The sequence below is a fragment of the Heteronotia binoei genome, chromosome 1 (genome assembly GCF_032191835.1).
Source record: "Heteronotia binoei isolate CCM8104 ecotype False Entrance Well chromosome 1, APGP_CSIRO_Hbin_v1, whole genome shotgun sequence".
NCBI lineage: Eukaryota > Metazoa > Chordata > Lepidosauria > Squamata > Gekkonidae > Heteronotia > Heteronotia binoei.
This window is the reverse complement of record NC_083223.1, coordinates 248,352,062-248,375,373: the sequence shown is the minus strand read 5'-3', so window position 1 is coordinate 248,375,373 and position 23,312 is coordinate 248,352,062. Positions and strand designations below refer to the sequence as shown.

Below are 23,312 nucleotides of genomic sequence, written 5' to 3'. Positions count from 1 at the left end.
ATGTGATCCTAGTAGACTTTTTTTTAAAAGAGAGTGGGCTATGATATAATCTAGGTAAGGACATCGTACCATGTAGGAAACTGATAGCAGAAAGCGTTGCTAATTTACAGCCATCGTGGAAGATTTTCAAGGCAAGAGATGAGCAGAAAGGAAACTTTTAAATATGGGGCAGTCGTACTCTACACAACACTGCGCGTTAGTTACAAGAGCCCACATTTCTGCCATTCTTATACTCCAACGGTGCTCTGCTGCACAAAAATGTACAGGCCATATTTCCAAAAGCTGGCTGAGCAGCAAGCTCTTCGCGTCGCGCGCAGCAAGCCAGCGCGTACTCGTTGAGTCGCTGACGTCATCGGAACGAGCCCGTAACGGTCGCCATCTTGATTGCTCCGCCACCCCTCCTCCCGACCGGTTTCTGTGAAGAAAAGGCGGTTCGAGGTGAGAGTGGCGAGAGGACAGCTGGTTGGCTCTTTGGGCTTTTTCCTTTTCCCGACAGGAGGGGAGAGGTTCTCGGTATTGTTCTGGGTAGCGGTATCCTGTGCGGCCCGTGCAGAAGCCCTCAACTAGGAGCTTCTTGCGGACTGATTTGAATCACCGGCTGGCCTAGCCGGCAGGTTCTGCCATCCAGGTTACAAAGACGCCAGTCGCATTCGGGAGACATCTGTCACGTTTTTATCCCGATTTTTCTCTAAGGAGCGTGTCGAATATAGTTCTACATGCTCATCTTATTTAGCAGCACAACAGCCCTGTGAGGTAGGCTAAGTTGAGAGTGGCTTAGGTTGCCTAATGAATGGGGACTTGAACCTGGGTTGCTGTAGCCCAGCAATCAAAAGGCGGTACCATCTTGGCATGGCAATAGTTGCAACGAAGGGGAAAAACAGACTGAAACTAGAGCAAACACTTTGTATGGTGCCTGTTTAAAATAGCACATCTAACCAGAAACGTTCTGAGTACTACTGCAGAGGTGTTGTGCAGGAGATGGCAGGCAGCCTGGCTGGATCCATATGTCTCCAGAAATATCAGGAGAGTTTCTTTTTCCCCAAGGATAATACTGAACCCCCTTATAAAGTGGTCATAAAGGTTACTTGAATACTTTTTCTGTTATTACAGAATATTACAGACAATATATTTATTGTCAGAAAACTAAATGCATCCTCAGCTGTTTTTTAACTGCAGTTTAGCTAGAAACACCTTCATCAATTCTCAACTCTGCCATGATGTTCTTGCATGGCCTTAGTCAAGCTACTCTGAGCCATAAGTCCACTCTTATCTACAGTGTGGCCCTAATAGTATTGACATGTTGTAGTATTGCTGAGGTAATGCATTACTGCTGTATATAATTTGTATTGTTCTTTGTCTAGAACATTTAATTTGCAAGATTCTTTGGGTTTTTTTTCCTTAGCCCCACAATCTCCATGTGAGGGAAGAATAATTGTTGTGGCCCTTTTACAGATAGAGATCTAAAGCAGAATGCATTGGCTAAAGCCACAAAATGAATAGGACATATCAAGGACCCTTTTCTGGCCTTTGGTTCAATCCTCAATAACTAATAATGACACAGTGGTAAAGGAGACAGCAGGAACAAATAGCCCAAACCCATACTAATCTTCCTCCGGATTAGTCTGGGATACTAATACTGCAGCATTCTGCTGAGGAAGCAAAACAAAGATGGCCTGCTGTAAGAGCGCCTGCCCAATTCAAGTTATTGTTTAGTGAAGCAACACCTTGCACAAAGACCAGGTTGCTGAAAGTAATGAAAGAAGCATCCTACAGGCAGCAAAAAAAGTATGTGTGCTTGTGTCTACCTGTTTATTTCTTACCTAACTTAGAAAAGTGGGTTTCTCGCTCCCTGTGTTCTTATTTTTCATTCTTCAGTGTTCTTAGATTTGTATTCTAAATGTCTTGAACAGCTATTAATTACTTTCTGTATTTGCTGACTTAATTTCAATCAATACCAGTCCTCCCATGGTTTTTCTTGTTTGTACGCTCCTTCATTTTCATCCCTTTCTTGCAGGCAGAGCCTAGAACGCAATGGGAGGAATAGCACCTCCCTGAACAGCTGTGGTGCCTTCATGGAATCTTGCCCCACATCAGGCTGTGCCATGGGGATAGCCAAGAAAGCCATAGATCAAGTGGATGGAGGTGCCAGCCTGTCCATTTGCATGGAGACTTGCTCAGAGAACACTCGCTGGGGTGGGCAGATCGATACAGCCTTGGAGGTGGTGACCTCTACTGGAGCAGTTGTGAGTGAGGCAGACACAGCAGTCACCCCTAGTGTGGAAAGCTGTCTCCAGGAAGAATGGCAGAGCTCCTGCTGCAAGAAGAGAGGACGGGAGTCAGAAGAAGGCGAGCCTCTTCCTAAGCAACTGAAGAAGCAACCTAAGGAAACAGACCATCGGGAAGCCTCTGGTATGCTTCAGGGTGTTTTTCTGTCTCTGATAAGCCTATTTTTGCCATGGCTGGAAACTAGAATCATTCCATCTATCTGTTTTGCAAAGAAGAGAAGAAAAGAAATGGCTTAATGAAAATATTTTGCAGAGTCAGTGAGCATAAGAGAACAAGGTGGATTACAGGCTAAGAGAGCAATCCTAAACAGGTCTACTCTGAATTCTATTACAGCCTATTCAATGGGACTTACTCCCAGGAAAGTGTCCTTAGGATTGCACTGATTGTCCCTCTTTCTCCTTACATTTGCTGCACTGTCCTAGAGTCCAGCTCATCAGCCATTTCTCACTGTGCTCAAGTCTGCATGAGACAGGCCCTGAAAGAGTTTGCCTTTCTGCATCCATTCATGGAGATTTTGGGGGGAGGTATGTCTGGAGATTGATTGGGTGGAAATAAATGGCTGGTCTAATGGGTGTGGTTTGCTGATGAAAGGATTATCCTATCCTTACTCTTAGGTATCAGGATTCGTGCAGAGACTCTGTAGTGTGAAAGGGCAGTACATTAAATTATTATACTGGCTGTAGTCTTGTGGAAAGTTAGTTCTCAGTTCTGCAGAGCCTGTTGGATCCTTCAGGATTTGGGGCTTCTGTTGTAGCAAGAATGAGGATCTGAAGTGGGGAGGGTAGCTGAAAATAAATTGAATGTAATTGCTGGATTCACTGGTGAACTGACTGGAGCTGGCTTTCTGCATGGACAGTTGAAGCTAAAGGGTCAAGTATGGGATTGGGAGCCTCACCTAGTGCAGTCCTCTGTATCACTTCATGCATGGTCAACGTCTGCACTAATCTGGTTTTTTCTTTCCAAGCAGATGAGTTCCACATGTTAACAGCCATGGCTGTTGCTCATCCTGAAGCTGTGTCAGCAACCATCCCATTGAGACAGAAACCTACCCGTGGCCAGAAGCACAAAAAGAAAGCAGTGATTCGCAAGGTCCCCCCTCCTCAGGAGCCCAGAGTTCAAGGGGAGGTCCCTGGGCCTTCAGAGAATGGTCCTTCCCTGCCTGTGAAGGTACCAAAGAAGCGAGGGCGCAAATCCAAGGCAGAGCTGCTACTGCTGAAACTGTCACAGGGACTGGAGTGCCAGACGACTGAACCCCTTCACCAGCAGAAATTGCTGGCCAGTGACGAGAGCCAAGATTGCCTGGATACTACTCCTGGGGGGCGTCCAAAGCGCCGGGCTGCTAAAGTGTAAGGAAAAGGATTTAAAACCTTCATTTGGAGAGAAGGAATACACAGATAGCAAAAGCTTGTGTAAAAGTTATTTGGTAGACTGGAAAAGGAGCTTCCTAGTTAATGACTGGGGAAGTGGAGTTTAGGATACCTTCTCATAAGGTTGTTTTTGGGATTAAGCAGGAGACTCTGTGCTGCTCAGGAATGCTTTGCATGTTCTTTTTAACTCGTGATTAAGCTCCTCTTGATCTCATCTCAATGATACTGCTTTCTGCAGTTTTGTGGAGTTGGCTTTTTTGCTAGAACTATTAGGTATTGAAATCTTACCAGTTATTTACTTAATCTGCCTTTATTTGCATATGGGTAAGCAGCACACACAAAAAAAAAGGCCCTCCAATCTTGCATCAAGGCCCATTTTACACACTTCTGGTATCAGAGAAAAAGGGAAATGCCTCTCCCAATATGGCGCTTACATGTATATATAAAGATAATTACACACACACCAATCCTATATCTACTGTAATTGTGAGCATCTTTTTCTATTGGCTGATCAGACCCCTACAAGCTTGGTTATCAAATATAAAGCAGTATGGCTTCTAGATGGGTAGGATGGAGGCAGCTATGACAAACTTTTGGTCCAATGTTGCTGTCTTTCTTGGGAGTGCTAGATTCACACAGTGTTCTGAGAGTGGATCCTGCTGTTGCCCAGCAAACCCTGGAGGATGGCGGGTGGAATTCTGTGCTCTGCAACTTAGCCCCATGTCCTTGTGTCCTTGTATGTTCCCAGAGCCCTTCTGTACCTTCAGGAACTGGCTGAGGAGTTGACATCTGCCTATCAGCCCTCCACTCAGGGGACCTCCGAGAGCACCCTTGAGCCTGAGGAGCCTGTCAGGAAGCGACGGGGTCGGAAGCCACATGAGCAGAAGCTGGAGAATGATGGGGATGCGGACTTTGTCCCCTCGGAAGAAGGGCTTATGGAGGCGGCAGAAGCCGAGGAAGAGGAAGAGAGTGACCTGTTACTGAGTGAGGCATCTGACCCTGAGCCAGAGCACAGCCTGCCGGGAGCTGCGGTAACCCAGCTCTGCAGTACTTTTATGTTCGGGGCCTCTCTTGCCAGATACTTCTAAGGCAAAGATGCTGGTAGGGAGGAGGGATCTCAGAATACAGAGCCCACCTTGCTTTGGAGGGCTTAATTGAGCAGGGTGCTATTCTCATGAACTTTGGAGAACAGGTTCCAGGATCCTGGGGACAGCTTACATGGCAATTTCTTTTCTCTAGCGTCCTAAGACTCAGTGCCGAGGGTTTGCCTCCAACGGCTTACGCAACTCTGTCATGGCTCCTGTCTGGAAGTCTCTCAGGGTCACCCATCAGTTGTGAGTACAGAGCTTCTTGTGTATTTTTCTCCTGGTTTTCTCAATAAGTGGATGAGCTTGGGGAACTGGAAGATAACTGGAGGTTTGACAAGGATGGAGTGGATGCTGATGACCCCTAGCTGGAGGGGTGGCGTTGGTGTGTTGCCCAAAGGGATGGCACCTGATACTTCTACTTGTCCACGTGGAGGGTACAAGTGCTTTTGTGGTGTGAAGGTGCTAACACTTGCACTTCTAGGGCAGGTTTCCTACATGGTGCCTGTGGGTGTAGCGGAGCCTGCTGAAACCTTTCCTGTGCCTACCAAGTATTTTTAGGAAGTCTGTGGGGCTTTTATCCAGCAAGGCTTCTGATTGGCCACTGGAGATTTGGTTGATGGTGTAGATTTTTTAAAACTGCTTTAGCAAAAGCTGCCAGCACAGTACAAGAATAGTCACTGTATGACAGGGGGTAAGCTATAAGAGCCATTTTGGGACTGTGCCCATTGCCCTGTGTCAGAATTTCAAAGGTGTCCATAGGCTCATAAAGGTTGAGAGTCCTTGTACAAGGGAATGCTACAGCTACTAACCCAGAAGTTGGAGTCCCAGAACACAACAGATCTTACAGATTGCAGTTTGGGAGCAGTGGAAAGACTTGGTACCTCTGTATACAAATGACTTGGGAGGGGCACTTAATTCTATCACTGTTTGCTTTCTCATCCCATTGGAAACCTGAGGAAAGGGCTGTCATAAACAGAAAACAAGCAATGAACAGAGAAGCTGCTTTTTTGCTATATTTGGAAGTCATACGAATCTACCTCTTTTCTGAGTCAAATCCTTTGTTTTCATTCAGCTCAGTACCGTTTGCTCTGATTGGCAGCTGCTTGCCAAGGTTTTATCTTGCTCACTGGACCACGCACCTTCCTTCCCCCTCCATATTTTTTAAAATCTTCTTTGCTCTTTGTTTTAGTGTTTCAGTTTTTAGTCTTGGGTGAGTTTGCCATCATTTTATATGGCTCATTAAACAGGAAGGTGATAAATATTTTAAATAAAGAAATGGAGTGTTTGCAAGGCAGTGACAGAGGGGCACATTGTGTAACGGCTAGAGCAGGGGTGGCCAAACTGTGGCTCTTTCACACATATTGGGTGGCTCTCAAACACCTGCTCCCATCCCATCAGCCAATTTAGAGAAGCCGGTGGCTTGGAAAATGCATTTAAAGCTGCTTTCTTTCCACCTTTCCTACCCTTCATCTATTTGCCTTCCTTTCTGCTCTCAAACATCTGATGTTCATGTTTTGCGACTCTCAAACATCTGATGTTTATTCTGTGTGGCTCTTATGTTAAGCAGGTTTGACCACTCCTGGGCTAGAGATTTAGATCCTCTGGCGTTGTAAAACTATGGGCCAAAAAAGTTGGGAAAATATAAAATACATGTAGTACTTGCTTTGAAGCATGAACTTACTTATCCTGGTTTAAGAACATAAAGTGTATTCCTTCTGACTTCATTAGCTTTTAAAATTTCACTGTTTATGGGGTTAGGTCCCAGGAGGATTCATAGAGGTATGGAAATCCACTTCCTTTGCCTTTGGGTCTCCTTTTCAACCCACTTCTGTGTCCCCTCTATTCCTGCAGACCACTGCCAATGTTTGGGCACCATTTTGGGTTGCTGGGCAACCCAAAATGCCCCCTAGCTTGTTTTTGTTTGTTTTTGGTTGGTTGGCATGTTTTTGCAATATTTGCACTGGTGGGTTTGTTTAAATCTGGATTTTTCTGCAAACTTGGTTGTTTCCCTGTGACTGTGTGGTTATGCTTGCTTCTTCTTTCCCAGGCGTGAGCAATTTCACTCTCACTGGGAGTTTCCAGAGTGGATCCCCTCAGCTCAGAAATGGGTCTTTTTGTCAGAGAGGTGAGTGGTGTCAGTGGGAGAGAAGCTGAACAGGAGCTCTAGCTGTTGTGTCATATTGATCAGTCCAATTTTATACTTCCCTTCCTCCAAGGAGCTCAGGGCAGCGTGCATAGGTCTTCCTCCTCCATTTTATCCTCACAGCAATCCCATGAGGTAGGTTGGGCTGAAAGAGAGTGACTGGCCCAAGATCACCTGGTGAGCTTCATGGCAGTCTGGCTATTTGAACCTGGGTCTCTTTGGTCTCAGTCTAACTATTGCACCACATTGGCTCTCCTTGGGGGCAGCAAGCAGGTGAAGAAAGAGGCACATGGCAGTGGCTGCTGTGACTGGTCAGATGTCAGAGGGACACCTGGACTGGCAGGGAAGGAAGAAAGGTTAAGGGCAATGATAAGGGGTGTGCTCTGTGGCTGCTGTGGCAGAAGAGTTTGTCCCTCTTGCCCCCAGTGCTGTGAATGAATGCTTATCAGGAAGCAGACTGCACATGGCATGCATCAAGGAAGCTTGCAATCTTCAGGGATGGGGGAGCTGTTGTGCTTCTCAAGGGAGGGTTGAGGGGAGGATGACATCAAAGGATTCATAGGACTGAGCTTCCACTCTGTTGTTCTCCATCTCCAAAAGTGAAGTGAATGAATACCTCCCTGCGGAGACCAAATCCCCTCTCTTCTCCATCAAGCGGGAAGGTCTGCAAGAGGACAGCAGCATCCTCTACCGGATTAACAGGTATGCTGGAAGATGGATGGGAAAGCAGGGTGGTGCTGTAATGCGTTCTGGGGTTATTTTTGCAAAAAAAAGAGTAGAAATTATGCATATGACTGTTCCTGCATTAGTGTGATCCCAAGTTTCAGGTGTGTTTTTAATCAATGATCCCCCCCCCCCAAAGGTCAGTGGTAGTGGAAGGAAGTAGATTAATCCTAGAGATTGGCCTGAGATATTCAGGAAGGCAAGATTAGTTGCTACCAGACTGTGGCCAGAGTTCCAAGGCTATTTTCCTCTGGGAAAAATGAGGACTACAAGCAGGTTCAAAGAGAAATGGAACTGTTCTGGGATATTGAGTCTGTACCAGAGGTCTGATAGAATGTGGAACAAGATGTAATTGTTGGCTTTTGAGGAAGGGAATGGACAGAACTCGAGAGGATACAGCATGAGTGTTGTTCAAGATGTAGTAAATAACATGTTAAATGAGGGAATGATCCCATTAGGTCACCTAGGGTGCTGATGTTTTGTTGGTGAAAGAGACCCTAGTGTGCATACTCACATAGGCATCCTATTCATTGCTAATTCCAAATGGTTAGAATGGCATTGTTATGCTCTGGAGTACAGATATAGGCTAGGAATGGTTTGGGTTCCCTTTCATAAGCCTCTTCATTGGATGCTATAAATAATTGGACATTAAATGTTATCAGGGATGGGGAACTATGGATAACTGCTTGGTCTGGCAGGCATTGACCTTTTAGAGGCAGCAATCCACTTTCTGATTTTCTTATAAACCTTGGAGGGTGTTGGATACAGGCCAGGCAACAAATGGGGCAAAGTCTGGAAGCAGCTTGCTTGCAGCTGAGGCCTGAGTCTCAGAGCCTGGATGAAAGCATATGTAGGAGTTTACATCTGTTTGGGAAAGCAATAAGGAAGTTCACCAAGATTTCTGTATAATGGGATTATTAACAAGCCCGTATACCCTGTATTGGGTGGATGCAGCTTTTTCTCATCCAGTAGAAGAGTAGATTGTTGTACCCCACTTTACTCTAAGGAGCCTCAAAGCTTATAATTGCCTTCCCTTACTCTCCCTACAATGATAAGGGGCACCTCATGAGGTAGGCTGGGCTGAGAGAGCTCTGAGGGAAACTGTGACTGGCCCAGTGTCATCCAGCAGGCTTCATGTGGAGGAGTCAAAGCCAGTTCTCCAGATTAGAATCTGCCACTCTTAACCATTACACTACACTGGCTCTCTCAGTAACATACCTCCCAAGCCTCTTGGTTCTGGGTTTCTAATGGGCTCTACAATGTGCTCCCATGTGTTTGTTATGTCCCCAGTCTAATTTCTTGTATTTTACATGTCCATGGTGACTGGCATCAGCTCTCAAGGTCTGAGGCAGAGAGGTCTTTGCTCACTTTCATACTTGAGGTCCTTTGAATTAGAGATTTCAAGGACTGAATTTTGAACTTTCTACATGCAAAGCAGATGCTCAGCCATTGAATGTGTCCCCCCACCCATTTCCTACCTTGCAGGTTTAATGCCTTGCAGCCTCACGAGGAACGCTTGGACATGACTTTCTTTGTTGGGGGACCCATCTGGGCCATGGAGTGGTGCCCAACCCCTGAAGGCTCCATGGCATCCCAGTATGTGGCCATCTCTTGCAACCAAGGCATGGATGACCGGCACAGTTTGGTGGGAATCCATACAGGGCCGGCTCTGCTTCAGCTCTGGGAGCTAGGACCCATTCAACAAGACACGGGGTGAGTTGAGGAGAAAGAAGGGAGGCTGCTGCAGGATCTGTCCACCATTTTTCGGGCTGCCCTGTGTTCCAAATGAGTGATGCAGGCATTGGATGGGGTTTTTTTGCTGCATTGCCTCAAGTCTGGGACTTTCCCTGGGGTTAAGGTTCTGGCTCTGGGATACATTACAGGTATGTCAGTCCCACAAGAGACTTGTCGGTTGGCCATGGGCAAAATGATTTTCTTCTGTTTTGGGACAGAGGAATGCACATGTCTCCTCATGGCAGATGTCCCCATGAGCCAGTTGCTGCTATGCTAAGCTAGGTCCCCTGTTTGCCTGTGCAGAATAGTGCATTGGAGATTAAATAAGGGGTAGGTTATGTGAAAGGGGGGAAAGCTTGTAGGGGCAGCAGTGAGAATTTGCAACAAGGAGAGATGGTTTCCTCAGTCAATGGAATGCCTTCCCAGACTTCTTCTTTCTGGACACTGTGGACAGTCTAGAAACAGACTTTTTTGAGACTTCTGTTCACTGCAGTGGGAACCAAATGGCATGGCTGACTCCATTCCATCAACATGAGGGTGGGGGCATGGTTGGATAAGGAATCAGAGGTAAATGAACAAGGTTTACCTTAGATTCTCTTACAATCTCTTCTTCCTTCAAGGTCTACAACCAAGCCAGGACTGGCATACGCCATTGCCACCAGCCATGGCTGCATCTGGGATATGAAGTTTTGCCCAAGTGGAGCTTGGGAACTTCCTGGCACCCGACGCAAGGTAAGAACTTTTCTTGGCTGTAGTTGTGCTGGAGAGTTTGCAAAACAAGAGAAGTAGATTAGAAACCAGTCTCCGAGATCTTTTGTTTTCCATGAAATTTTGGGGATGCAGAGCAGGCAACCCACACATCGTCTGCTATCTATTGGGAGGTGACAGAAAAGCCTCTTGAGAAGACCCTTGTTGTCATCTGTCTCTCTGCCCCCTGCAGTCTTTCCAGATGAGCCGGTTGGGACTACTGGCTGTGGCCTTCTCTGATGGCAAGGTGCTGCTGTACAGCCTTCCACATGCCCAAGATTTGCATGCCTGCAGAAGAGCCCAGGTAACAGGTAGGAAGAGCTGTAACATCCCCTGGGAGAATGGTAGGCAGGCTGGACCTGGTGTCTGTTGCAGCAAACCAAACACCCAGGTGACTGTGAACCTGTGTGGTTGTCTTGGGCATCTCTGCCTCCCCTCTGAGCTTGATGGAGAAATCTTGTCTCCCTCACCCCCCCCCACTTTAATGAACCAAGCAGCGTTTAGGGAGGCATTCTAGGGCAGAGAAGGACGCTCTCCCAGCCCATGACTACTTAAGGTGAGGAGGTTAGTTGGACTCTCTAAACTGGATGGCGTTGGTGAGAAGCGGCCACTGCCCTTTGCTTAGAGGCAGCCTGTATCTAGTATCAGTCAGAGGAGAGCTCTTAATGCTGGATGTCCAAGAACAAGTAATCTACTAGTCAGGATCCAAACCCTTTGTCTCCACATCAGCCCTCTCTGCCTGGTGAGCTTCTGTGTGTTAATAAGCCCAAAGTTTGCCACAAGCCACAGTTACAGTCCTTCAGCAAAAGAAGTCAAACTTGTCAGTTCTTCCTTGGCAAATGATAGCCATGATGGTTTGCAGGACTTTCACATTCAGCACCGGCAGTCTTCTCACACTTAATTTGCTACTGAAGAGTGCTGAGACATTCCATTCTGAAGCAAAGGTTTCTTGCAGGATTCAAGAGACTGTTGTAGCACAGTTATGGCCTCCCTATAAGGGGACAGGGAAAACTGTGGCTTCCTGCTGCTTTCTTAATTTCCCTTTCTTCCTCCCCACCCCCCACAAAGGTTCTCCTAAAGTTATCCTTTCCCCAAGCTGAGAAACTTTTCACATCTTTGCAGGCAAGAGCCTTCAATGCAGTCCTCCACCATGATGTAAGATGTTTTTTTTTCATGGAACTGTCGGAATTCCAGCAGTGAATGTCTTTGTCCCTGTCTCTTGCCCCCTTCCCCCTCCCCTGCTCAGCCAACTATATCAGCTAATGACGCTTGTAATTACATCTGTCTACAAGAATGATTGATGATGATGGTTATGATTGTGTGTGTGTGTGGCACTCGTGGGCACTCAACCTTGGCCTCTGGTGATAACTGCCAGTCAGTCCCCAGGGAGTCCAGGCTGAGCCCTTAGCCCCTCCCCTCTCCTCCTAGTGCCTTTGGTGGGTGGGAGCAAGGGAGCACATATGCTTAATGTTCCATTAACCTCCTAGTCCTTCCACTTTTGCCAGAGTCTGACAGAGCCCCAAAAGGACATCTCTTTGATGGACAGATGGCTGGGGAGGACAAATTTGCTGTGCCCTCCCCCTAGCTTTAGCAGTCTGTCATCTTAAAAAAAAAAAAATTAATTGTAACCCCCAACCAGAAAGTAGTAAAAAATACAATAAAAGTGGTGCAAGTCTATAGATGAGCATCTATAAAAGGTTTCTAAATATCTTAAACTATGTCTATGCACAGTTGCTGCCTATATGCCATATGTTCAAATGTTGATAAGATTGTAACGTCCTCTGTTCATAGGATTGCTGAGGGTGGGCATTTATCTCTCCAGTGTTGTTATATTATATAAGTAAGGACATGAAGGCTCTGTTTTCATTGACCATCAGTTAGTCTCCAGGCGACCGGCAAATTGTTTAAAAGTTCATAAGCATCCTCAAAGATCAATTAATATTCTAATACAGAATTAAGAGTAATTACTTCCTCCCAAAAAGACTGTGAATAACTGGGCAGGCCCAAAGCATATATTTAACAAGAAGAGTATTTTTTTGTACCCTGCTTTTCTCTACCTAAGGAATCTCAAAGCATCTTACGATCACCTTTCCCTTCCTCTCCCCAAAGCAGGCACCTTGTGAGGTAGGTGGGGCTGAGAGCGTTCTGAGAGAACTGTGACTGGCCCAAGGTCACCCAGCAGGCTTCATCTGGAGGAATGGGGAATCAAACCCTGTTCTCCAGATTAGAGTCCGCTGCTCTTAACCACTACGCTGCGTTGGTTCTGAGATGAGTCTTGTAAGTTACAATGCCAGCAGTTTGACACTTTGGTGTCCAGTATATCCTGAGCATTTTTTTTTTGCTGAATAAGTTGCAGCTTGGTTCCATAGAAACAACATCCATCTCCACATCGCATTTCTGAGGCTCTTTATATCATATTAATTTATTGGCATGAAATATTTATAAACAAATACTGAGGGCTTCATTTTCTGTATTGATTCCATGAGAGGATTGAGTTTTCAAGAGTAAGGGAGAAAGCTGAAAAAATAATAAAAAATTCATTGTCTTCTTAATTGACCAAGGCCTTAATTTAAAAGTTCTCACAAATTTTAAATTTAGATTGGCCAATAGTGTTAATTTAGCATGTGAAAATCAAACTTATACTGTTGTGACAATATATGCCATAAATCATTAACTGCAGAAATTGAAAGAGGAACAGGATCTATTTTAGCATGAATAGACCCTAATCCAGGGGCACCAGACAAGAACCCTCCAAAATAGCCCAAGGTGGATAGTCAAGATGAGAAGAGTAATTAGTATTACCGTACTTCCTGTTACTTGGGCTAAGGCTGCCTATAGTACAGTTGGCATAGGAGAGATCTTTTTGCCCTCCCTGACAGTGGTTGCCCTGTTTCTCTCTTTGAAATCGATGGCGCGGCCTCATTTGAAACATTGTGTGCAATTCTGGTCACCGCACCTCAAAAAATATAGCATTGGGAAAAGTGCAGAAAAGGGCAACTAGAATGATTAAAGGGTTGAAACACTTCCCCTACACAGAAAGGTTAAAATGCTTGGGGCTCTTTAGCCTGGAGAAACGTCGACTGCGGGGTGACTTGATAGAGGTTTACGAGATTATGCATAGGACAGAAAAGGTGAAGAAAGAAGTACTTTTCTCCCTTGTCACAATATGAGAACTCGTGGACATTGAATGAAATCGCTGAGCAGTCGGTTTAGACCAGATAAAAGGAAGTACTTCTTCACCCAGAGGGAGATTAACACATGGAATGCACTGCCACAGGAGGTGGTGACAGCTGCCAGCATAGCCAGCTTCAAGAGGGGATTGGATAAAGATATGGAGCAAAGGTCCACCAGTGACTATTAGCCTCAGCGTATTGTTGGAACTCTCTGTCTGGGGCAGTGATGCTCTGTATTCTTGGTGCTTGGGGGGGCACAGTGGGAGAGCTTCTAGTGTCCTGACCCCACTGATGGACCTCCTGATGGTGCCTGGTTTTTTGGCCACCGTGTGACACAGAGTGTTAGACTAGATGGGACATTGGCCTGATCCAACAGGGCTTCTCTTATGTTCTTAGTATAGGTTAACAAATATGCCTAACAAATTGAGATAAGGAAAATTAAATCCTCCTTTACTAAAATGGGACTTGCATCCTCTAAGGAATCTGAGGTTATAAGGAACCCTATGTAAATTTCCAAAATAAAGTAGTAATTTTATTAATGTATCTTGCATGTAAAATGTATATACCGGTAATTGGAGGAATAATGTTCCTTTTGATTGCATTTACAATCTGTCACCTGTTTGATCTTGATAGTCCCTTCCTATCACTTGGGCTGAGGCCTTCTATAGTATAGCTGGCATGGGGGAGATCTTTGTGCCCTCCCTGACGGTAGTTGTCCTATTTCTCTCTTTGAAGATTGCCTTCTTGCTATGTGGAGGGTGGGCAGCAAAAGTTACCCATGCCTCCATATGGAAAGGTGCCATCTTGGCTAAGCTGTGAAGCTTCTTACAGGGCCTTGGCCAAGGACCCAAGTGGTGGTTGGGCAGGTTCCCTACATTGGGTTTAATTGCAGAGGCATTTGAGTTGCAGAGGAAGTACATCATGTGACTGCAGAGCTCCTCACAAGTTGCTTCTCTCAGGGAGCTAGCCACTCTTGAGAGTGCATTGCATTTCTGTTTGTGGCTTCAGGCTGTTTCTACCCAGTTTCCTCTGTGTGGACTCACTAATGCTAGCTTTCCTGGGCCTGTTCAAGGAAGGTAACAGCTCAGAAGAAGCTAGTGTGAGTAATATGACCCTTTCTGCTCCTTCTTGTGGAGTACCACTGGGGGAAACTAACATTTGAACCTCCTGGACTAAACGGAAGGCCATGAGGTGATAGAGAGGAGAATTGCCATGTGGCAAGAATTTGGGCTGGGCCAGGTGGTATTTGATCCCATCTAGCTCCTGGAATTCAGTGGAAGGGAGTGCTTAGACTGGAAGAAGGCTGTCCCACCAGCCCTTATAGAAAAAAAAGGATTGAGATTGCTTGTCATCTGATTCAATTTCTCCTGCTCTTCTAGATGGACCATCCCCACGGCACACTATCTGCAAGGTATGTCTCTGTGTCTGCATCCCTTAATGTGTCCCCCTCTGCAGGCTCCTATGGTGGAGGCACAAGTTGTCCTACATCTTTCAGTCTGCCAGTTCCTTGAGAGAGGTGGTTCTTTTTGCAAAGGGCTGCCCCTCATTAGCCAGTTAAGTTTAGTCTGTCCATTCAGACTGAAATTTACTGGCGTCCTCCCCCTGGTTCAGAGCTGGGTAAGAGTAGCCTGTTTCCCTTGGACCAGCAGTTACTCTGGAAAGACAGAGCTGGTCCTCACTCTCCCCTCACTCCCCCCAGTTATCTTTCTGCTGTTGATGGTGGCATCTCTTTCTCTTCAGGTGCAGTGTGTGGCCACGTTGCAAGTGGGCTCCATCCAGGCAGGTAGTCCCTCTGAATGCGGGCAGTGTTTTAGCTTGGCATGGATGCCCACCAAGCCTCACCATCAACTGGCAGCTGGCTTCTATGATGGTGAGAAGGGAAGGCCCTGTAGAGAGGGTAGGGAAGAGGGGAGTTTACAGTCCTGGGCTTAAGGTCTCCTCTCTCCAGGCACCGTAGCCTTGTGGAATCTCTCCAGCAAGTCCCTGCTGCAGCGAGTCCGCCAGCCCAATGGCTCCCTCAAGCTGTACCCGTTTCACTGCCTGCTTGCCCATGATCATGCTGTGCGCAACATCCAGTGGTGCAAGGCAAACAGGTGTGTGTACATGTGTGTGAAGAATGAGAGGTTGGTGAGAGCCACTCTTCCTCAGTGACCTAGCCTCCAGGGATTGGCAACCCTCAACCTGACTGTGGCAGAAGAAGCCAAGCAGTTGTGGTTGGCATTGGGGTTGCCTACAGAGAGATGCTTCTTGGCCTCCAGTTACTGAGTGCAATCTGTCTTGGTAGCCTCTGCCTCTTCTCAGCCAAGTCTGAGCCTACCTTACCCTCAGTCTTTTTCTGGCTATGACTAGCTGAAGATGGTGCCTTCCCTCTGGAAAGAAACTGGAGTGTCAATGGAACAATCTTTTTTTGTTGTAGCAATTTCATGGTGACGGCAGGGAATGATCGCAAGATCAAATTCTGGGACCTGCGCCGGCTGCATGAGCCCGTCAACAGCATCAAGCGTTTCTTGAGCACAGAAATTGCCTGGCTGTTGCCTTACAGTGGGATCACAGTTGCGCAGGATAACTGCTATGCCTCGTGAGTGTGTATGCATATGTGTATTTTGGGAAGAACACAAAAGCCTGCTTTGGAGCCTACACAGTCGTTTGTAGCCTTGTAGCTGAATTTACGCCAGTCATAGGAAACCGGGTTTATCATTTTTGCACTGGTACCCTGTGGGGAGCCAGCAGTCTCCTGCGGGATTGTGGGCAGTAGTTTCACAATAGGGCACAGAAGCCTCACTTGCACACTTTTCTCAAACAGGTTAAAATGCCATATGTAATTTTTTCCACATTTGTTACACAGAATAAATGTGTTATGTGAGGGTGCTTGCCTGTTGTAAATAACAACTTTCAGTGCTATAAATAACAGCGCTCTCTGCTTGAATGTAGGGGCAATTTGAATGCAGCGTCAACAGAATTTGTTTACATATGTACACAAAGAAACAGATACGCTCCCATACAGCTTGCTCCATCAGAGTTTTTCTATACGAGTGCCATAGCCCAGCCTACATTGCCTTATCTTCTACATGTTCTTAGGGTTTTTTGGAGTACCCAGTTCAGAGTCTAGTTCCAGAGAGCACCATCAAAGTGTTCTCTAGCTGCCACAGGTCTAGTTTATTTGTGAAATTGGCAAGCAGTTCAGGAAGTTACGCATATATTATGCAGACACACATTATGGGGAGGTTGTGTAAAAGTGATATTTATTTATTCTATAATTTATTCTATAATTTATAATTTATTCTATAATATCAGGTTTGAGGACGTCCTCTGAGCTGAGTTTGAAGCTGTTCTGATCAGATTCTGGAGATGGGCTTTTAAAGAGTAGGATATGAATATAAGATTTTCCTGTTGGACTCTGGATGTTCAGGTCTCACTGCTGTGCTGTGTTTAAGTTTTCTGCCATATAAAGGTTCACACTGGAAAAGGTATAGCTAGCCCTGGTTTTAAGCAGAGGCAGCAGGTCCAGAGAGCTGGATATGTGTTGGGATTAGCTCAGTGTTTGTTTTGGCATCTCCCACATAGAAATCTGTTCTTGGAAACAGTTTTGTAGTACTTAGACTTCTCTGAAACTGAAGTCCTTGTATGTTTGTTGATCTTTCTGCTACATTTGCCAGCATTTAGTGTTTTGACTTGTTGGCTATTCAGTGGAAGCTCCTCTGGATCAAACATAGTGATGATGCTGGATTGTTTGATAGGTGAATGGCAGTAGAGTACTGAATATGTGTGCATGGGGTGGGATCTGGGCCATTGTACACTGTAGTCAAGTATCATGATCCCCTACTCCTCTTGTGTTGCAGGTATGGCCTATGTGGGATCCACTACCTGGATGCTGGCTATCTGGACTTCCGGGCCTATTTTGTGGCCCCTCGCAAAGGCACCGTATGGGTAAGTTTCCACTCCTGCAGAAGGCAGAAATGAAGGGACATTCAGTTTGAGGCCTTTCCACAGCCTAGCTGGGTATGGAAGGAGCAGAGCCCTGTGCCTGGTTCTAGATTCTCTCTTCTTTTGCAGAGCATCTCTGGATCTGATTGGCTGAACACCATAGCTGCTGGAGATGCCACAGGGGAGCTGGTGGCCGCCATGATGCCCGACCTGTCAGTCAACCCACACAATGTCAAACGACCTTCTGAGCGCCGATTTGTAGGTGTTGCTGCCATTTCTTTTGGGGAGGCTGCATCTTGATGGCGTTGAGGGCATTCCCAAATATTATTGTCTGATCACATATTACAGGGACAGAAGAGAGCCCTGGCCATTATCAGAGAGATGACATTCTTTGTTTGGTATATGATCGGAGAGAACGCGTGGTCATCCTCATTCCAATCCAGAAGTATTCAATTCCCTAAGCATCCCACCGGTCCAGCTGCTGCAGCTACTGCTGCTATTTCCTATCTCCACAGCAGCTCTGAGGAAAATGTAACACTCTCCCTCCCCCACCCCCTCCCCCCCCAAAAAATGGTTAGCCTCATTTTCCTCTACCGTGGAAAGGCCAGGAGCTTCTGGATCAACCCTCTTTCCTCTTAACACAGAAAGAAATGGTGGCAAAGGATCTCTGATTTGGAGCCACTGCACTCCACACTAATTTCTCAGTGGTCAGCACCTTCCCTTCCTGTAAGAGTTAGTGATTACTTCATTAATCAGGTTAGATTCGAAGGGGGTTTTCTAACACCTAACAATGTACAATTGTGAAGTAGTCTCTCAATATGGGGTGGAGAGAAAATAAATGAAGAGTCTCAGATGTTTTCTTACGCCTTCATGTTGCACTCTCCTCCTCCTCCACCCTTCCCACAGATCTGCACATTTGTCCAGCTTCTTCCACAGTCATCAGAGCACCAAGAAGCCTAACAACAAATGGAGTTTAGGGTGGTCTGTGTTGCGGATGAGCCAGTAAACATTTAATGTCTTGCAAAGGAATTGTTGGCCAGTTTCTCCAGGAGGGAGAGGCTGATATAATTCCTTCGCTTGGCTCATAATGGCTTGGCTTTCTTGCTTGAGCCACTTCTTGGGTGAGGAGGCTGGGGAAGCCATCAGCTGTGCACATCCAGCTATCTCTAATGAGAAATAATAATACTGCTGAGCTGAGCCATGTTTAAGGTCAGGATCAGAGCAAGGGAATCTTTTCTTTGCCTTCAACTGTTCTCTGAATTTCCCTATGTAGCCTGTCTATAAGGCAGACCTGCTACCTTGTGGCCCCATCAGCACTGATGCAAGGACGGGAGCCAGTGAGAAGCCTCCGGTGGAGGGCCGGACATACAGTGAATCGGTGACCCGGAACTACATCCACTTTCAGGATACCGACCTGGTGAGGAAGCAGGGCTCTTCCCCACGTGAGGTGGAAGGGAGGCTTTAGTGAGGTGGTGGGAGGCTGTGTATGGCCCCTTTGGTGTCCCATTTCACATGGGAGTCTGTATGGTTGCCTTCTGCCTATTTGGTCTTGAGGTGGGGAGTTGTTCTCATGTTAGCAAACTGTGTTTGGAAAAGAGACTGAGCACTGTGGGGATGGGCGGTGGTGGGGATGAAGGTGTGTGGTGGCAGTTGTCTCTCCTCCTTTCATAATCCCCAAGAGGCCAGGAGTCCTATCATTGCTTTCCAGCTGCTCCAGCCTCCCTGCCCCTCAATTCTTCCATCTTTCCCATTCTGCGGCATGTTTTCTGGTTGATAAGAGTCATTTCAGCCAAATGATGAGGCTCCAGTCCCAGGCTCATCAATCTTTGACTTGACAGCAGGAGTCGTGGAGCTGGCCTGTATTGGAGCCCTGCCACCACAGGGGGTGCAGTCTTTTTTCTTTCCCTCACTTTTGCCCCCTGGTGAGCTGAGCCACTGCTTGGGCCGGCTGCACTTGCTCTTGAGCCTGATTCTCCCTTCTCCTCTGACCTTCATTCTCTTCCCCCAAATGAAGAGGAGCTTCAAGGGCTTCTTCAGGAGAAAGTCCCGGAAGCAAACCCCTATGCAAGGAATAAAAGAAGGGGATGGCCTAGGCAGATTGCAGCTGGAAGCCGTTCACAGGGTAAGAAGAAAAAAGGGACTACAGCATGGGCTTGGGGAGGCAGCCTCAGGTATCCCATTGTACATTTGGCGCTTATACACACACCTCTGCACCAAGAATCTCTGGATTGTTGCCAGAGAGCCTGTGGCTGGATCCAGCCCATCACAGCCTTGGGATAGAGGTGACTGGTCCAGAGTGGCTGGGATAAAGCATGCAGTAGAGCCTGTTCCTTCCCCCTCCCCTTTCTTGCTCTTTTCCCTCTACTTTATTGGCATCCTCTCCTTGACAGGTTCGCTTCAGCCCCAACCTGGACTGCCACAGCTGGCTGGTGTCGGGGGGCCAGTCTGGCATCGTGCGGGTGCACTGCCTTCGTGCATTGGCTTCGCCCCTAAGCCGCAAGCTCCTGCTTGATTGCCAGGCCCAGTTCAGCGCCATGTTCCAAGCAGAGGACCAGGGAGGTGGACCTGGAGGCAACCCAGCTGGGGCGCACACTGCAGTCAGCTGAGCAGCACTTGGGACCCCACAGTCCTTTTGTTATCAGCACACATCACCCAGGGATTCAAGTCTCCTGTGAAATATGTGGAGCACTGATGGTCTCTGCAGAATTCTGGCAGCTGATGGACTAGCTGGATGCTGACTTGAACTCTGGGGGTCAGCCAGATGAAGAATGGACAGGCTGCAGAGAAGCACAAAAGGGATGGGGCTCAGCCAGCCACTCTGACTGTCCTGAGCCCTCCAACAACCAACAGGGTTTGCCTCATGAACTATGGATGATGAGCCCATTCCTGGCAGGACCTCTCCACCAGGACAAGGGGCATGCTATCTCTAGCTGGAGTGTCAGGCTCTCTTTTGGATTACCCCCTGCATGACGCAAGGCGCCAGTCTATGAAAGAAAGGGTTTTTCGTCTCCCTTTGGCTGGCTCAGCAGAATAATGCTGTCTCCCCTCTCTGTGCATGGGCCTGCCAGTGACTGGGGGGTGGGCAGGTGGGGAGGCTTGCCGCTTTCCAAAGGCCTGTATTTGCTCTGAATGTTACACCAAGAAGAGCCAGCTTATAGTCCTCCCCTCTGCCTGCCTCTTTGGGGGCCGCAACCTTGCTCATATTGAGCTATTTTGTTGTCTTAACTGTTAGTAAAGTGGATTTTGGTTTTTAAAGGGTGTCTGTCTCTCTGAAGATAGAAAGGAGGCTGCCATTTTGGGAGAGCCAGTTTGGTGTAGTGGTTAAGTGTGCTGACTCTTATCTGGGAGAACCAGGTTTGATTCCCCACTCCTCCACTTGCACCTGCTGGAATGGTCTAGGGTTAGCTATAGCTATTGCAGGAGTTGTCCTTGAAAGGGCAGCTGCTGTGAGAGCCCTCTTAGCCCCAACCACCTCAAAGGGTGTATGTTGTGGGGGGAGAAGATACAGGAGATTGTAAGCCTCTCTGATTCAGAGAGAAGGGCGGGGTATAAATCTGCAGTTGTCGTCTTCCCAGTGGTAGGTGAGAGGTCTGGCAGAGATCTCTCTGCCACTACTTGGGAAATTCTTCTGTTATTTGGGTCAAGTTTGGTGATATGTTCCCTTTCCCCCCCTTCAGTCCTTGGTCTGCCCTTCTTCGGTAAGGTAAGGAGGTGCTACCTGGCAGCTTGGTGTTTTTTCAAAGAACTCTGCTGACACGTGCAAAAAAGCCCATTAGCCTGGCACCTGTTGGATATGCTGGCACCTGTTGGATATGCAAGTTAATCACATTAAGGTTAGCAAGGTCATCCCTGGCTTCCCCAGCTCAGGGAGGTGTTAATGCTGGAAATGGAGGCCAGGCCAGGTCAGGTCTTTGTGTTTCCAGAGAGAGGTATAGGAATTTCAGTTTCGCCAGTCTTCATACCCTTTTCTCTTTTCCAAGCATCAGTAAGTTGTGTGGGAGGAAATGATACAGAGTTGGGAAGGGGAGACATCTTGGATTTTACACTTGTGTTGTTCCTCAGTCCCCCCTCCCCCTCGTTTCTCAGCTTTTATTGGCCTCTTTATTCCACTTTTGATACGTCTTTTGTCTCATGAAGGTAAAAGTAGTCCCCTGTGCAAGCAACAGTCGTTTCCGACCTTGGGGTGACCCCACAACGTTTTCACGGCAGACTTTTTTAACGGGGTGGTTTGCCATTGCCTACACTTTCCCCCCATCAAGCTGGGTACTCATTTTACTGACCTCGGGAGGATGGAAGACTGACTGAGTGGGCTACCTGAACCCAGCTTCTGCCGGGATCGAACTCAGGTTGTGAGCAGAGAGTCATAACACCCCTAAAATTCCAGCCACCACAAAATGAACAGTCTTGCACATGCAGACCTGCAGACTCACACATCTTGCTGGAGTGGCTTAAATCAGATTGTTTCCTTGTGGAGCTTTCAGTGCAAAAGTTAACCAAATCCTTTGTGGGTAGGCAAGGTTAAGAATGTCCTGCCTTCCTGTCCCTCACCAGAGCTAAGCGGGCTTAGCAACTAAGGGGGAGTCTCTTAGAGGGGCAGTGTGGAACCTGTTTTAGTTCCTTGCCCTTACTGCCTTTCTTGCAGGGTGGCAACATGTGGGACATCAGTGACCACTACAAACAGCAGGAGGGACCCCTGCATGCCATCTTCAAACTCTCTGTGGGTCTGCAGCAATGAAGAATGCCTGTGAAAGCAGCTGTTTTGTTGTGCCTGATGGTATTGGAATTTGCTTCTCATTTTAAAAAAGCAAACTTCCAGCATGTGCTCTACCTGGGCAGTTTGAAAGCTTATCCAGCTCAGCTCTCCTTCCATGGTGGTTCCTATCTGCAGGTGTTTTGCTTCCCTTTCCTTCTCTAGTGGCTTCTGGTTTGTTGTCCTTGATTGTGATGCTCCTTAAAGAGAGAAGAGCCTTGTGCTTTGAGTCTGTTTTTTTAATGCAAACTGGAGAAAGGAATGTTACTGTATCCACAGTCCTTTGAAGCTGGTGTGATGCCCACAGGAAAGATCAGCCACATGGTGCTTTCTCTTTCTCCACCAGCTTCAGCTGTCCCTTTCCCCCACACTGCTTCTCCCCCCTCCTCCTCAGACACCCTTCATCCCCCCAACAACTGGCTCCTTATGTTGAGGCAGGTTACTTTATTGGGATCACTGGTACTTTCAGCACTTTGTTAAACACCTGGACACACAACACACTAGAAATACACTGATGTGCACGCACAGATAAGTACTCCACAAGATAACAGACAGAACACAACGTTTGGGCGCAGGAAGGATTTGGCTTGCGCACTTGCCTGTGCTTGGTGTGGAGGGATTTCCTGAAGACAGCAACATCCCTCCCAACCCCCCACCCCACCCTACAAGGGTTGGGGGTGGTCCTTGCTCTGCTAGGATGGCAGGGCTTGTAGGAATGGCAGGGAGACCATCCTCTCTGTATGAATGTGTCTCCTGGAAGTGCCTGACAAGCACTGGGTAGAATTCCTTTCCAAAGGGGGAGGGAGAAGGTGGAGCAAAATCTTGGGGATGTTCAAGAACAGCTTTGAACAACTTTCAAGAACAAGGTGCAATGCGCTCCCTAGAGAACACGGATATGGGGTCAGCTCCCCAGTTCTGTTGGCATTCCAGCTGAGGACAGCTTTGGGGTAGAAGGGCTGGAGGCAGCAGGAACTCTGCCCTGGGTTTGGCCAGTAATTTCCAATGCTGGCTAAATTGGGTCTCCCACCCAGGTGCTTTTTGGCTGACAGACTTGCAAGAAGCAGATGCAGAGACTGACCTTGGCTTCCTGTGGCTAGTAGCCAGCATGTGCTGGGAAGGCCCTGTACCACTCTTCAGTGACCAAGATGGAAGAAGGTAGGAGACCTTTCTCACCTGTGCAATGGAGGGTTGCTGTAGCATCTCCTTTCTGCCAGGTCCCTCCCCTCTGAGTGTTCGCACTGGCCCTTGGGAATGGTCATGCACAGTGGCTCCCAGCTCCTTATTCAGCAACCAGAATAAGTTTGAGGTTTGCCCTCAGAATCAGTCTCGGCCCATGCCAGCAGAAGCCAGCTCTCACTGCCCCACCATGTATGGGAA

General features: G+C 47.3%; 1 protein-coding gene across 2 annotated transcripts; it reads left to right on the top strand.

The window, feature by feature from the left end:
- The first annotated feature begins 358 nt into the window (after positions 1-358).
- GTF3C2 (general transcription factor IIIC subunit 2) lies at positions 359-20,440 on the top strand. 2 transcript variants are annotated; one of them, XM_060251257.1, is made up of 19 exons: positions 359-438; positions 2,015-2,409; positions 3,254-3,632; positions 4,402-4,684; positions 4,893-4,987; positions 6,789-6,866; positions 7,485-7,586; positions 9,093-9,320; positions 9,962-10,073; positions 10,282-10,399; positions 14,641-14,672; positions 15,002-15,131; positions 15,210-15,354; positions 15,678-15,839; positions 17,101-17,188; positions 17,315-17,443; positions 18,459-18,602; positions 19,200-19,307; positions 19,576-20,440. In XM_060251257.1, the coding sequence occupies exons 2-19, from the start codon at positions 2,073-2,075 to the stop codon at positions 19,789-19,791; spliced, it is 2,886 nt and encodes a 961-aa protein (XP_060107240.1). In that variant the 5' UTR covers positions 359-438; positions 2,015-2,072; the 3' UTR covers positions 19,792-20,440. The 2 variants fall into 2 exon arrangements, with proteins under 2 accessions (XP_060107240.1, XP_060107231.1); XM_060251248.1 differs by having other exon boundaries at positions 3,251-3,632.
- Positions 20,441-23,312: the final 2,872 nt, after the last annotated feature.